The sequence below is a fragment of the Neophocaena asiaeorientalis genome, unplaced genomic scaffold (genome assembly GCF_003031525.2).
Source record: "Neophocaena asiaeorientalis asiaeorientalis breed wild unplaced genomic scaffold, Neophocaena_asiaeorientalis_V1.1 scaffold5, whole genome shotgun sequence".
Classification (NCBI taxonomy): Eukaryota; Metazoa; Chordata; class Mammalia; order Artiodactyla; family Phocoenidae; genus Neophocaena; species Neophocaena asiaeorientalis.
In genome coordinates this window covers 10,696,949-10,712,971 of record NW_020174698.1, presented here as the reverse complement: position 1 = coordinate 10,712,971, position 16,023 = coordinate 10,696,949, and the positions used below count along the sequence as shown (strand labels likewise).

At 41.1% G+C, this 16,023-nt stretch overlaps 1 protein-coding gene across 4 annotated transcripts in view; it reads left to right on the top strand.

Annotated features, from left to right (window-relative positions):
- TPD52L1 (TPD52 like 1) overlaps window positions 1–16,023 on the top strand; it is a 98,647-nt gene that overhangs the window by 64,327 nt on the left and 18,297 nt on the right. For all 4 annotated transcript variants that reach the window (XM_024759147.1, XM_024759146.1, XM_024759145.1 and 1 more), the window contains exon 3: window positions 7,196–7,344. In XM_024759147.1, the coding sequence (XP_024614915.1) occupies window positions 7,196–7,344 (149 nt within the window). The remainder of the gene's footprint in view (window positions 1–7,195; window positions 7,345–16,023) is intronic.

Below are 16,023 nucleotides of genomic sequence, written 5' to 3'. Positions count from 1 at the left end.
ATCAGGCAGTCAGTTGTGGCCGTGATCCAAAGCAAGAGCTTCGTGTAGGAGGACTTCTTATGTCTGATTGCTTTGCTTAGAGGGGTCTTGGGGTGTTCCAGGCACCCGCTCTCCTCTTCTGTACACTCCTCTCCCTCGTTTCCTCAGATTCTCCTTCTGTTTGCTGACTGTGCTGGATCCCCGCCCCAGGGCTTTACCCTGCACTGTTTTGTGGTCTGTATTCTCATGAGGGCGCCCTTAGACTTCCGGCGAGCCTGTAACCCCATTCAGCCGCACAGCCAGCGCACTGTTGTGCTGACCAAGTGCTGGCAGAAGACCTGTCCTTGTGGGGAGAGACATAAAATAAGCCAGTGTTGTCCAAGGGGCTACATCTTAGCCGAGGTCTGCATCTTAAAAGAGGAATCTGTCGTTAACACAGTTCAGTCTCGAGTTTATTATTATGTTAACGCAATAAGTGTGTTTTTAAAAGTTCCTTCAATGCGGGGCCAATATCACTTCTGATCTGGTGCAGTAGTTTGTGCGCAGAAGGTGCACAATTAAGATTTATAATTAACTTGAATCATAGCACCAACAAACATTTATATTTGTCAATACTGGAAGGAGAATTTTTTTTTTTTTTTACAAATCTTGTCAATATATAAAGAAATATTATTTTGTTTCAGATATTTGTTCTCATTAGTCTTATTACCAGCTGCTCCTAACATCTTTTCTGAGGTTTTTATGCATCTATTCTGTGGGTTGTTTTTTCCATTCTCCCTTTTTAGATAAACTTGCTCAATATTTCTGTGCTACTAACATCCCACTCCCACTTTCATTTCGCTAAGCTGCATTTGATGCTCAGTATTCTGTAATGTGGCTTGCCTTTTGAAAAGGATGAAGTGTTAGCGTTAGAACCATAAATTTATGATTATATAACAATCAAGTACTGCCAGTGTCCCCTAGATAAAATGACTCAAGAAAAATGGGCATTAATAGGAGTAGGAAAAATACCAGACAGCATCATCAAATAGACAGTGGCTGTTGCTCAGTGTGTCGTTCCCCAAGAAAAGCACACAGTGCCCTCAAGCCACCCGTCTCTTAGCCTTTCCAAAGAAGTGCCCTAAGCTCTTCCTTCCTCTCTCAGTTTTTTTCCTTCAAGACTTTCATTTTTTCTGGACTGAGCTAGTGAACAACTAAAGTCTTCACAACCAATACTGTCTTATTGTAACACCCCTCTGTGTTAATCAGGGTTCTGCAGAGAAGCAGAACCAATAGGATATATATATATGTATATAGAAAGAGATTTATTATAAGGACTTAGCTGATTGTGTAGCTCCAGTCTGAAGGCCTAGGAAGAGGCAATGTTACAGTTTGAATCTGAAGGCAGGAAAAAACAAAAAAACAACAAGACAAAACAGTGGCCCATCTCAAAAGCAGACAGGCAGATAGAGTTCCTTTTTACTCAAGGGAGGGTCAGCCTTTTTGTTCTATATAGGTCTTCAACTGATTAGATGAGGCCCACCCACTTGGGGAGAGCAACCTGCTTTACTCAGTCTGCCAATTCAATTGTTAATCTCATGCAGACTAACCCTCACAGACACACCCAGAATAATGTTTGACCAAATGTCTGGGCACCCCATGGCCTGTCACACCCTCCCAGATATTATTTGAATTTGAATTTGAATTCTTCCATGTTCTTAGCCAAGGCAGGAGTAAACCAGGAGAAGTGGCAGGACTTGAAGCAGTGCGTACAAGAGACCAAATGCTCTTACTCCTAAACATCATACTGATACTTAATAGTTTATAAAAGTATTTCTTTTTCTGGATTTAAGTTAGATATTTTATGTAATATAGCAGATTAAATAGAAAAGTAAGTTTTCAATCTTCTAGTATAAATTTCATATTGAACCTAACTCATTACTTAATTTATAATTTTTTTCATTTTTTTATTGAAATAAATTGGCATAACATAAAATTATTTTAAATTGAACCATTCAATGGCATTTAGAAACTTACAGTGTTGTGTAACTACCACCTCTGTCCAGCCCCAAAACATTTTAATTGTCCCAAAAGGGAACCCCATACCCACTAAGCAGTTGCTTCCCATTTCTCTTTCTTCTCTGCAGCCATCAGCCTGCATTCTGTCTCTATGGATTAGATATTTCATGTAAATGGAATCATACAGTATGTGACCTTTAGTGGCTGGCTTTATTTCACTTAGCCTAGTGTTTTTGAGGTTCACCTGTGTTGTAGCTTATATCAGTACTTCATTCATTTTTACCACTGAATAATATTCCATTTTATGTATATACTGCAATTTGTTTATCCATTCGTCCTTTGATGAATATTTGGGTTGTTTTCACCTTTTGGCTATTGTGAGTAGTGCTGTTTTGAGCATGCATATACATGTATTTATTTGAGTACCTGTTCTCAATTCTTTGGAGAATATGCCTAGGAGCAGGAGTGCTGTGTCATGTGGTAATTCCATGTTTAACTTTTTGAGAAACTGAGAGACTGTTTTCCACAGTGGCTGAACCATTTTTCATTCCCACCAGCAATGAACAAGGGTTTCAATTTCTCCACATCCTCACCAACACTTTCATTCCTATTCATTCATATCTGAGTAATCAAGTTGAAATATCTAATCTTGTGCATAAATATTTATCCTATAAGAAGATCTTCTGGGCTTCCCTGGTGGCACGGTGGTTGGGAGTCCGCCTGCCGATGCAGGGGACGCGGGTTCGTGCCCCGGTCCGGGAAGATCCCACATGCCGCGGAGCGGCTGGGCCCGTGAGCCATGGCCGCTGGGCCTGCGCATCCAGAGCATGTGCTCCGCAACGGGAGAGGCCACAGCAGTGAGAGGCCCGCGTACCGCAAAAAAAAAAAAAAAAAGATCTTCTAAGGGGTCAAGAAACCAAAGAACCAGACTATCAGTTTCTAGTGAAGATATGATTAATTTAAAATTAAAGGGGAAAGGATATCTTAAATACTTTAATTGATGATTTACCTGCACTCCAGCTCATTCCAAAACGAATTTGATATGGCTACAGAGGTACTTACAATGTAGAATTTGCATACTACCTGCATCAGAATAACTGGGGGTGCTTGTTAAAAAATATATGTAGGCTGGCCTCACCAAATTTGAGATATCAGAATCTTAGGGCATTAAAAGGGGCCTACTTCTGGAATCTGTATTTTAAATGTGCTCTCTGAGTGACTTTTATATAAACTGAAATTGAGAACTACTGGTGTAACTAGGCCAAAAATTCTCATTAGTCAAATAAGTGAATGAATCTCACCAGGATTGTCATTTAAACCATTTGTGATTAAAGGCCTTTCTGCTGTGTCAGGGCTCTCTGCTCTGCTGAGAGAGATGAGATTGGCCATTTTCAGTCTGGCATGTTAATGTAATTTAAGATTATCTGTTTTTTCACCCTCTGGGTTTTGCTTCATAGATATTTTGGCATATATTTAGATCACTGATAAATAAATGAAAGCTTTAAGAAGTGTGAGCCTTACATTTTATTGAAATGGTGAGACTTTCATTATAGAACCTGACAATAGACCCAACAGAGTAACTGAGTTCATGTTTCCATCATTAGAAGTTTTTTCTCTACAAATGCCTTTTAATGTATGCTTCGATTTTTAAATTATTAGGTGTGGAATTTTATCTTTCTTTAGGATGTTGTTTGGTAAATTGGTCACTTCAATGTTTCTATCACTTTTTGGGATTGTGGATTTCATTAGAAAATTGTGAATACTTTACCCACTCCTCCCACCCCCAAATAACTAAAAATATCTTACTGTCCCCCATAGTTTTGAATAAATTTCTGGGGTTCCATAGATATAAGATTGAGAATACCAAGTTGTTTAAACCTCTTTCTTCTTCTCTACATCTTTAATTTCTTTTTGCAAGTTAAAAAACTTCCCATTAATTTTGTTACAAGTTGGAAACTACAGTAATACCTGATATATGTACAAAACCAGATTCCTAGTCATTTCAGTCACCCAAACTGAAAGAAAGCCAGAAAGGTCTTTCTAATACAGAATAAAAGGCTGAAATGAAGCCCACGTATTTTCTATGGTAAGAGAGATAGAGATACAACCTTGAGAAATCCTAGGCAGCAAACTAAATGCAGAAGAACACATTGACAAAGATGAAAAAGTGGAATATAACATGAGAACAAAAGGATAGAAGGGTTTGACTTTAAAATGACAGTGTCTGGGCTTCCCTGGTGGCGCAGTGGTTGAGAGTCCGCCTGCCGATGCAGGGGACATGGGTTCGTGCCCCGGTCTGGGAAGATCCCATATGCCACGGAGCGGCTGGGCCCATGAGCCATGGCCGCTGGACCTGCGCGTCCAGAGCCTGTGCTCCGCAACGGGAGAGGCCACAACAGTGAGAGCCCCGCGTACGACCAAAAAAAATTAAAATAAATGACAGTATGTTCTCATTTAATGGAAAGACTAAAAACATAATCCCCCTTGGTGGTCCCTACGTACACTCCTTTTGCAGTAATGAGTATATGTCTGCATACTGAAGACTCTTGCTCATCAAGAAAAGACGGGGTGCTATTGATTATAACATGTTTATGGAAGGTGAAATTCATTTCAGAAAGATTTCCAAGAACATACAAGAAATGTTCCATAAGCATAAAAAAAATGGATAATGTTAGATTACTAGGACATTTTGCTGATATTAAAAGCTCCAAGATATTGTTCTTTTCTACTAGATTATTTAAGATGCTTGATTCAGTATTTCTACCTGTTTTGCTTAAGTGATTTTTTGTGAATATGGAGGTTTACAATGCTGTTTTTGTCTGTTCACCATTGCGGTAAAATCTTCCTTGCTCTAATAAAAAGGACTAAATTTTTGCAAAGGTAACTGTCATTGTTGAGATGTGTTTTTTAGCAGCTACGTCTCTGGTGACCCAAGGAACACATTTGCAAGATGACTGACAGGGTTAGTGATGCTCCTTGTGGTCAGAAGTAGAGTGACACTTAGAATGTAAATGAGACACAGATCTCCATTAAAAAAAAAATAATCTCGTAAAGTGTCAGGCACTTTTTTTTTTTTTACCTCTGTGCATGTGGGATACTAAGGGAGTACTATTGATTCTCTTCTGGCTTCACAAAGAAAGTCACAAATATTTATACTTTTCAGAAAACCAAGATGTAAATTTAAGCAATATTACCAGGGCAATATGTTACAGAGTGTGACAATAGAATAAAGTATGATAACTGGAATCAAAGACTTTGAGGAGGTTCAAAATTATTTTCACAAAATATAGCAATGCTCTCTAAAATCTGGGTATTTTACAGAACTCCTTTGTTAGAAATTAGATTTGCAAGAGCAAGTTTTTCATGACTTATTTATTTTATAACAGGAAGTTTATACCTTTTGATCCCCTTCACCCATTTCACCCACCCCCCTCCCTTGCCTCTGGCAACCACCAGTCTATTCTCTTTATCTGTGGGGTTGGTGGTTTTTTTAAGATTCCACATATAAATGAGATCATACAGTCATATGGTATTTGTCTTTCTCTGTCTGACTTCTTTTACTTAGCATATTGCCTTCAAGGTCCATTCATGTTTTAAATGGCAAGATTTCCTTCGTTTTAAAATGGCTGAATAATATTTCTGTATGTGTGTGTGTGTGTGTGTGTATGTGTGTGTATGTAAAATATCTTCTTTATCCATTTATCTATCAATGGACACTTAGGTTATTTCCATATCTTAGCTATTGTTAATAATGCTGCAATGAACATGTGGGGGGTACATGTATCTTTTCTGAGCTAGTGTTTTTATTTTCTTTGGATAAATCCTCAGAAGTGGAATTCCTGGATCATATGAGAGTTCTATTTTTAATTTTTAAAAGAATCTCCATACTCTTTTCCATAGTGTCCAAGAGCAATTTTATGATGCTGGAGAGATTTACTGTTCTGCTAACACAGGGGAAACAGGAGATACATCAGTACAAAGACTTCTACATGAATGTTAATAGTAGCTTTAGTTGCATTAGCCAAATCCAAATATCCTTCAGTAGTTGAATAGAAAACAAACTGTGGTATATCCATACAATGGAGTACTACTCTACAGAAAAAAGGAAAAGCCATTGATGATGCAGCAACATGGATGAATCAAATGATTTCAAATTATTATATTGAGTGAACAAAGTCAGGCAAGAATGAGTTCATACTGTGTAGTTCAATTTATATTAAATTCCAGAAAACACAAACTAAACTCCAGTGAAAGATCAGTGACTGCCTGGGTGAGGGAAGAGAAAAGGGAGGGAGGGATTACAAAGAAGAACCAGAAAACTTTTGGAGGTGATGATTTCTTTACTATGTTGATTAAGGCGATGACTTCAAAGGAGTATACATATATCAAAACTTACAGATTGGACGCTTTATGTGTGTACAGTTTATTGTATGTTAACTACATGTCAATTAAGATTGTTAAAAAGAAAAATCAATACAAATCACTCCCTTGCATACATCCTCTCCTCCCTTGTTCATTCTCTCCTGAGGCACCACCTTGGCAAACCACAACATATGCTAGGTGTGGATGGCAAAAAATAAACAACACTGACTAATAACACTTTAAAAGAACTTGTTAGGCATAGACTACAAAAACAGTCTTTTCAAAAATTATATCTATGTATAATTTTAGAAAAACGTTTGGATGATGAGAAACCAAAAAAATTAAGCAGTGGCTGTTTCCTAGTAGATTACACATGATTTTTATTTTCTTTACATTTTGCTGTATGAGTGAATTTTTTTTTTTTTTTGCAGTACGTGGGCTTCTCACTGTTGCGGCCTCTCCCGTTGCGGAGCACAGGCTCTGGACGCGCAGGCCCAGTGGCCACGGCTCACGGGCCCAGGTGCTCCGTGGCATGTGGGATCTTCCCGGACCGGGGCACGAACCCGTGTCCCCTGCATCGGCAGGCGGACTCTAAACCACTGCGCCACCAGGGAAGCCCCTGTATGAGTGAATTTTTTACAAGGAGTAGTGATTTCTTTTAGAATTATTAAAGCTAAAAAAATCTACTTTCATTTTTAAATATTAGACGGTCTTCTCTACAGGATGTGTTTGCTAAGGCCATGCACCGGGCTATGTAAACAAGAGGGCGCAGAGGCTGCTTTGGAGCACCGAGGGCACCCGTGTGTGTTTCAGCTGGTCTGACCTCTTTCCCCACCATTTTCCCTCCTACCTGTAGCTAGAAGACGAAATTACAACATTACGACAAGTTTTATCAGCGAAAGAAAGGCGTCTGGTTGAGATAAAACAAAAACTCGGCATGAACTTGATGAATGAATTAAAACAGAACTTCAGCAGAAGCTGGCATGACGTGCAGACCACTACGGCGTAAGTATATGTTTTTCTTAAAAAAAATTCACTCAGCCTGCTGTCTTGCCTCTTCAGTTTTTTTCCCCATGAGGCTGATTTCATACTGGTGGCTAGGGAAAAATATTTCCTCCAGAAGTAAAATAAGGAAATATGAACAATCATTAATATGTTGCATGATGCAGACTCTATAAAGTAGCTTCATGAAATAAAACTTTGTTCACCAACACTCTGTTTTCACTTAGACTACTTTTATGGAGTTGTACAGTTTAAAGTTCTTTCTCTTCATTTTATATATATATATATATATATATTTTAACATTTGTTAAATATGTACTTTTTCCTTATGTTTTTTCATAAAATTCTAAATCCTCAGAATACTTGGCATTCAGTGCATATTTTGAGTTACTATCAAAAATGGTTGACAGCTTTAAAAACTGTACAGACTTTTTGTCCATTTACATGAAAAGAAAAGTTTGTACCTCTCATGTTTGGGGGTGTGCTTTTATCCCCACTACTCTAGGGAATGTTAGAACTGGGTTAAGGCCTCATGAAATAATAGAATATATTGGTTTCTGCCCCTGGTTTCTCGCACAGAGCTCCCAAAACCCTTATAATTTCCTACACCAGGAGCATCTTTTGTTCTAACATTTGCATTTTGACCCTTGTTCCTGACACAGAGTTCCTAGATCCCTTGGAATTTCCTGGGTGATAGCAGTATCCTTGGTTCTAATGAGGTGACTTTTGGTGGACTCCTGGATGAGGGCTGGTCACCAGAAAGACCAAGCCATTATTAGAAGCTTGGAACTGTCAGTCCCACACCCCCGTTCTCTAGAGAGGGAAAAGGAGCTGGAAGTGATCTATCATGCCTACATGATGAAGCTTCCATAGAAATCTCAAAAATATGGGGTTTGGAGAGCTTTAGGGTTGCTGAACACATGGAGGTGCCGGGAGGGTGGCGTGCCAGGAGAGAGAATGGAAGCTCGGTACCCATCCCCACATGCCTCTTCCATCTGGTTGTACATCTGTATCTTTTATCATATCATTTTTACAATAAATCGGTAACCCAGTAAGAAACCTGTTTTCCTGAGTTCTGTGAGGCACTCTAGCAAATTAATTGAACTCAAGGAGGAGGTTGTGGGAACCTCTGATTTATAGCCCACTGGTCAGAAGCACTGGTGATAATCTGGACTTGCGATTGGCATCTGGAGTGAGGTGAGTGGGGGGCAGTCTTGTGGGGCTGAGCCCTTAACCTGTGGGATCTGACTCGATCTCCAGGTAGATAGTGTCAGAATTGAGTTAAATTGTAGGACGCCCAGCTGGTGTCACAGAATTGCTTGGTGTGTGAAAACGCCCCCATAGCTGATGTCAGAAGTATTGTGAGTCTGATAGTAATGTGAGAGTAAAGGAGAAACACAGGAGAAGCAAGTTTTTCTTACTTAGACCAACAGAAATGTTTTTCAGCTTTGCCATTATCTTCCTGTCTGATGTTAGGCAAGGTACAGAATAGGTTTGGGTATTCTACAATCATGCTTTCATGGCGTTACTTTTTAAATTATGTGAAATATTTAACTATTGTGGTACTTCTCTAATGATTTAAAATATTTTGCTTGCCAGGGGGTCTTGTGCCAAAGCGAAGAAGGTGCCCGCATCATAATGCGATTGTGCTTCCTTTTGTGTGTTGGGAGCTGGGGGCCGATGGAGAAACCACAGAAGCTTCCTATCCCTTGACCCCAGATTCCACCATCAAGAAATTTTTGTCTTTGTGTTATGCATTTTCTTCCCTAGTATTCCTCCTTGGAAGGTAAAGATATTACATTGCTAGTATCTAAGTGGGAAACAATTTTTCTCTTTGCTGGTACTTTTCTCCCAGGTGTAGAGGGGCCTGGTAGTAAGAAAAGGTACCCATGATAGAGAGCAATTATTTCAGTTTGGCTGGGGGCCAACTTTGCCTGCTGGTTACTGAGAACTAAGATCTAAGACCTTAGCGAAGATACCCTTTGCATGAGGAGTTAGATCTAAGAGGAGCCTGACGTCTCCACACTGTGGTTCCCTTAGTGTCCATGTAAAGGGGAATGTTCTCTCCAGCTCTAAAAGCCTAGCAATTCTATCTGCATCTGTGCATGTGCACCCCGTGGGCTCATCCAGAAAGGGTAAGGACACAGTCCAGAGTAGGGCAGGATGGAGCCAGGGAGCCCATCAGTGTCTCTCCAGAGGTTAACCAACCTTCCCCAACCTGATGATTTGGAAGAAGATAAGAAACTACACACTGATGTTTATCAATTTAAAAAATATATATCGGGCTTCCCTGGTGGCGCAGTGGTTGAGAGTCCGCCTTCCGATGCAGGGGACACGGGTTCGTGCCCCGGTCTGGGAAGATCCCACATGCCGCGGAGTGGCTGGGCCCGTGAGCCGTGGCCGCTGGGCCTGCGCGTCCGGAGCCTGTGCTCCGCAACGGGAGAGACCACAGCAGTGAGAGGCCCGCGTACCACAAAAGAAAAAAAATATATATATATATATCTCTCGCCAACACCATATGAACAATCTCTTGAAAATTCAGGATAGCTGGATTTTAGGCACTAAACTAAATGAGCTTATCTGTCAGTAGTTTTGCTTTTTGTCTTTGCACTTTGGTGGCCTATACCAATTAATGGCCCTGATAGGGTGAGGCCGAGCCATCTCTAATTCCCTGGGTCTGGTGGCCTCTGTATTTAATCCAGGTCTGGGCTTTCTTGTCACTTGATCTGAACTTCCTTCTGGGGTGTCAGAACCAGGCAGGATCTTTCTGCTTGGGCTCCCTGACCACACTGCAAGGATAAGAGAACCCAATGGAGGGAGGGCAATTCTGGCTCTTCTGTTGCTGAGAGGAGGGAGGGAGCAGCGAATATCTGAGCAGAGGATGTGGCCAGTTTGTTCTGGGTCTGCCAGGGCAGGCGGCGGGGGGAGTGAGGGGAATGGGTCATGGTTTCCTGAGACATGGAATTAGAGCAGGCAAGTTCAAGGAAGGCTTGTAGCCTCTTTGCACACTGGAGAATATATAGTTTCTTGTTTTCCCACGTTTGAAAAAACCAATTGGTTTTATAGTCAGGCAGTACACTTAGTATCAAGCTTTTTGTTGAATGAGTAGAACAGAGTTATTCCCTGGGGTTATCGAGTTTAAAGTCGTGGTCAGGAAAACAGTTTTGTTTTTGTTTATTTTACAAGTTTTTACAAGTAACCGGTTAAAAGCTAAGTGTGACAGGGTTGTAACGGCAAATCCAGGGTATTGTAGGGGACGTAAAGCAGGGGATGGAACCTTGCCTGGGGTCTCAGGGAAGCTTTTTTGAGTAAGATGTTTAAGCAGAACTCTGGAGGATGATTTGGAGTTTAATCCGGCCACGGCGGGCAGGAGGGACGTCCTGGGGGACGCACAGGCACAGCCTGGTTGAGGCTGGCAGAGAAGGCTCCTTCTCCTAAGGAAAATCCATCCAATTACTTAGGCTTGTTGAGATGGTGGGGAGAAGGGGCCGGGGCTTGTGGCATCTGTTTATAACAGAGTTATTCTTTATCCACAAGCAATAGAAAGCTGTTAGGGGGGGTCCTGACAGTTTGTTTACCCAACAAGTGTTAGTGAGTGTCTGCTATTAGGCATTATTACCCAGGGGCTAATCTAAGCCCTCAGGATACAGGATTCAACAAGATGGACAAAGTTCCTAATCTCTATGAATGTTGAAAGGGAAAAGGGCATGAAACAAGCAGCAAACAAATGAGGATCTGTCGGGGCGCTATGATGAAGACAGCATAGGTTGAGGTACTAGAGAGTGACTTGCCGGAGAGGGCGGAAGCTGCTTTGATGGGTCCCTGACAGGGAAATCCTGTCCTGGGAGGTTTCTTTGAGCTGAGACCTGAATGACAGAAAGATATGACCTTGTGAGGATCTGGGGAAGAGCTTTTAGGCTGAGGAAAAAATTGCCACAAGGACACTGAGGCAAGACCTAGCTTTACAGGTTTCAGGAAGCAGAGGAAAGGGCTGTGTCTGGAGTGTAGTGAGAGGAGCTTGAGGTCAGAGCCTCTGGGGCCTCCCAGGCCAAGGCGAGGAGTGAGGATTTTATTCCAAGAGCTTTGGATGCCGTTGGAGAATTTGCAGCAGGAAGAGACTTGTTCTAATTCACCTTTTAAAAAGAACGTTCTGGTTGGTTTGTGTAATATTGATTGTGAAGAGGCAGGAATGGAAACCAGAAAATCATTTATAAGTCTGTTGCAGTGGCCCAGGTTGTCGTGATGGAGAGTCATGAGCAGAGAGGGGACAGGATCTGGAGGTCGACCCAATGGGACTTCCCAGTGGTTTGGATGTGGGGGATTGAGGGAAATAGAGGGATCAAATGTGACATTAGGTCTCTGACTTGGGCTACTGGGTGAATACCGAGACTGGTTACAGCAGTGGGGATTTAGCATTGTGGTTAAGCTGGTGGGCTGCGGACTCCAACCAATTGCCTGGTTTGAAATCTAGGTCCCCTGCCTCCACGAAATGAGATCGTATTAGTACCTATCATAGGTAGTGAGGATTCAATGAGCGCAGAACAGTGTCTGATACTTTGTAGGCCTGTTTGCTCTTCTAGGAAACAGGTCTGGTGAGGACACCCAAGAATTCTGCTTTGGCTGTGCGCAGTCTGAGATGTCCAGTAGATAAACAAGTTGATATATTGAGAGGGCAACTCGGAGGAAAAGTCAGGGATGGAAATGGACATTTGAGAGTCATCTACATATTGATGCATTGAAAGCTGCAGACCTAGATGAGATTTCCTCAGAGATTAGTTAATAAATACAGATGATCGTGGACTTACTAACCTTTAGGAATGATGTGAACTTTCCTTTGTAAAGAAGAATAAATCTCTTTCTTAAGAGGGAGGCATGAGTCTATCAGCAGCATAATTTCAGGAGAGCATCTTGGCTGCTGAGGGAAAGGGAAAAGTCTTAATCATATGTTGGGGGGAGGGGGGGCAGACAGAAAAGCAGAATCTATTTTTCCCTTGAATATTTAAATCCCTGCTATTAGTGTCCATGATACCCATTCTAGAACAATATCTGTACCTCATACAATGAAATTTTGATGTGGGGGAATGATGAACTGGGGTAAGGTTAGATTGGATAGAATTAGATTTCAAAGCACCAAAAAGAATCTCAGCTGTCAGAGTATTGCAGGTATCCCAGAGGCAATACTTTGCATACTGATTAAGCAATCATGACCTATTTAGTTTGATTTATAATGAAAAGAAAATCTGTGATATGTTAATGAAAGATCTTGGCATATTTTAGTCTGTGGTAGGATTCAAATTGGAATAGGACCAGATGAGTAGGAATAACTACACCGCAGACTGAAGTTATCTCCTTTATAGAAAGATAACCATACAGTAGTAGGTCAAGAGGCTATCTGTGTCCCTGGGTTTGTCTTTGCTGCTGTTTTTGTCATAGTTTTTTATTTGCCTTGATTTTGGAGAATCTAAGAACACTCACAAAAAATTCCCCCCACCCTCATCCTTTGAAGCTTTTTAATGTTTTTAGACTTCAAGGAAGCATGGGGGAGGTGGGCGGCTTTGGGGTGAAGAGGTGGGGAGACCACTGGAGGAGAAATTGAATCTCTTCTGGAAACAGAAGGAAAAGGAATTTGTAAGCTTGATGTCGTGGTGGGCTGTTAAAACTGATATGCTGCATTTTAGTGAGTGTTCAGCCTTTGCTAACCTGTGAAATTGCCCACCAATAAACACTGAGTTGTATCATAGAACAAATGGCAGGTCTACAAAGGGGAGAAGGTTGTGGAATGGAATTTAAACCATTCCATCTTTTCAGAAAACTTAATAACTTCATCCTATATACAGAGGAGTAAAACTAACATTCAGCATTAAAAAAAAAAAAAGCACAGTGCTTGAAAATTGAAGCTCAATTTATGATTTATTTACTCTTTGCTTTGTGCTTCTAAGACTTCCAGCTTATTATGGTCAGTAAAGATTATCATCTCTTTTTATGAGGAGCCTGTTGTGCCACCATTGGGTTCAGAAGCGCCAGTGAAGATTAAAGACCTAATTTTAAAAGACCACGTAGCGCATCTCTCACATGGTCGTTCATTCTTCTTACCTTTTGGCTTTCATCGTATCACACAAGGCAGGAAGTAGGTTCTGCTTTTCTAGATTCAAGTGGCAAATCTATGTTTTGATAGTGTGTTTAGGGAAGCTTTGGAAGAAACGAAGCCTAGTTTTTGTGTCTTTGGTGAAATGCCACATATGCAACTGTTCAAGTAATGCTCTCTTTTAAATTCCATAATAGAAAACAGATTTGGGCTATAAGATATCTTCTTGTAAGAAGACTATTGAATTTAAATTTTTTTCTTCGACCCGTGTGTAGAAAAATGCTTTAAGTCAGAACATGTTAGAAGATGACACGCTTTCTCCTTTTGATTATTAACACTGACTTTCAAATCTGTAAGACATGAAGAGGAATCTGCGTGGAAAGTCAACAGAATGCCTTTTATTTGGCTTGCAGAGAACCTTACCCCACAGTACTGAAGAGCCCCTTGTTGGTGTGCTGGCCAAACAGCTCACCTGTTCTAGCAGTTAAATGCTACCCATTCCTTAAAGATATGCGTGCGCGCGCACACACACACACTCACACACACACACACACACACACACACACACACACACACACACGAATGCAATGGAATATTATTCAGCCATGAGAAAGAAAGATATCCTGCTGTTTGCGACAACATGGATGGACCTTGAGGGCATTATGCTAAGTGAAGTAAGTCAGAGAAGGACAGATACTGCATGGTATTACTTATATGTGGAATCTAAATAAACGTCAAACTCTTGGAAACAGAGTTCAAGGATGGTTGCCAAAGGTGGGCGTATGGGTGAAATAGGGAGAGGTTGGTAAGAATACATACTTTCAGTTATAAGATGAATAAGGTCTGAGGATCTAATGTATAATATCATGACTATAGTTGGTAACACTGTATTGTATAATTGAAATTGCTAAGAGAGTAGAACTTAAATGTTCTCATCTACACACACACACACACACACACACACGTATGTGAGGTGATGGATTTGTTAATTTACTAGAAGGAAAAGAGTCCTTTCACAGTGTATATGTATATCAAATCCAATATCTCACAATTTTGTTTCGTCAGTTATACCTCAGTAAAGCTGGGAAGGGGGAAGCTATCCATTCCAGCCAAACTGAATCTCTGAAAAGTAAAGCCTATTTTTCTGTTGACTTTCATTAGAAAAGAGGAAGATTACTTGTACTCCAAACAAGCAAACAAAATGCATCTTCAATAGGTTAACGCATACAAAGTGCTTAATAAATGTGAGCTGCCATTTGCGTATCACAGTTAAACTTGTGCCAAAGAAAGGTTCAACACTGGACCATATTCGAGCCTTGTTGGGAAGTGCAGGTTCCTCCAAAGCTACTGTTAGCTGGATTGCTTTAGAGCACGCAAGGCAGAATTGCCCTCACTCACCTTAAGGTCGCTGTGGCTCTTCTCCAGAGTTAGAAACTTCGCACTGCCAAGTCCTGACTCTGCATCTGTAGCTGAGGCTGGGGCATCCCAGCCTCCAGAATCCAGAGGAGACTCACTTGACTCTTGCTGTACTTGATTCAGGCACTGGGGATACAGTGATGATGAAAAAGACGTGGTTCTGCCCTCAGGAAGTTCAGGCAAATCCCAGAGAGAGGTTTAAAAACCGTGACTGCAGCACATTGGGAGGATGTTTGCAAAGAGCTGTGCAGAGGGGATTATGGGAACCCTGAGGAGAGGCACCCAACACAGACTTCTTGAAGCAAATACTCCCAATTTTCTTGCCTCCCAGTGCACAATTGACAGCAACCTGAGGATATCTTTTTTCTTTTCAGTAAATTTATTTATTTATTTATTTGTTTGTTTGTTTATTTATGGCTGCGTTGGGTCTCCGTAGTTGCGCGCAGGCTTTCTATAGTTGTGGCGAGTGGGGTCTACTCTTCGTTGCGGTGCACGGGCTTCTCATTGCAGTGACTTCTCTTGCTGCGGAGCACGGGCTCTAGGAGCACGGGCTTCAGTAGTTGTGGCACACAGGCTCAGTAGTTGTGGCTTGCAGGCTCTAGGGCGCAGGCCCAGTAGTTGTGGCACATGTGCTTAGTTGCTCTGTGGCATGTGGGATCTTCCCAGACCAGGGCTCGAGCCCGTGTCCCCTGCATTGTCAGGCGGATTCTTAACCACTGTGCCACCAGGGAAGTCCCTGAGGATATCTTAACACTTGATTTTTATTTAAGGAAAATGTGTTAGTTGTCCGCTCTATCAATTATGGAACTCAGCAATGGTATAATTTATCTTTAGCTTAAAATAAGAGATGCTAGTAATGTAAAATGCTAAATACCACTTCCATTTAAATTATAAGGTTGTCAAGTCAATCAGAATGTTAGTATTTAAATTGTTTTTCATTATTTGAATACTGTTGAACATAATTTTATGTGATAGAGTTGAAAAAACAGTTTTCAGTATTAGTAGTACAAACTATGTACAGAATTTCATGGCACAATAAAGGGAGTAAAATGCAAATACCCCGACTTCCTTGGGGGTTATCTGTGGCCTGACAGAAGAGCATTGTTTCAAGACACAGGCTCCTAGCCTGTGGATGAGGATGTATATTACTTATTCAGTTTTAAGATCAAGCCCAATTGGGA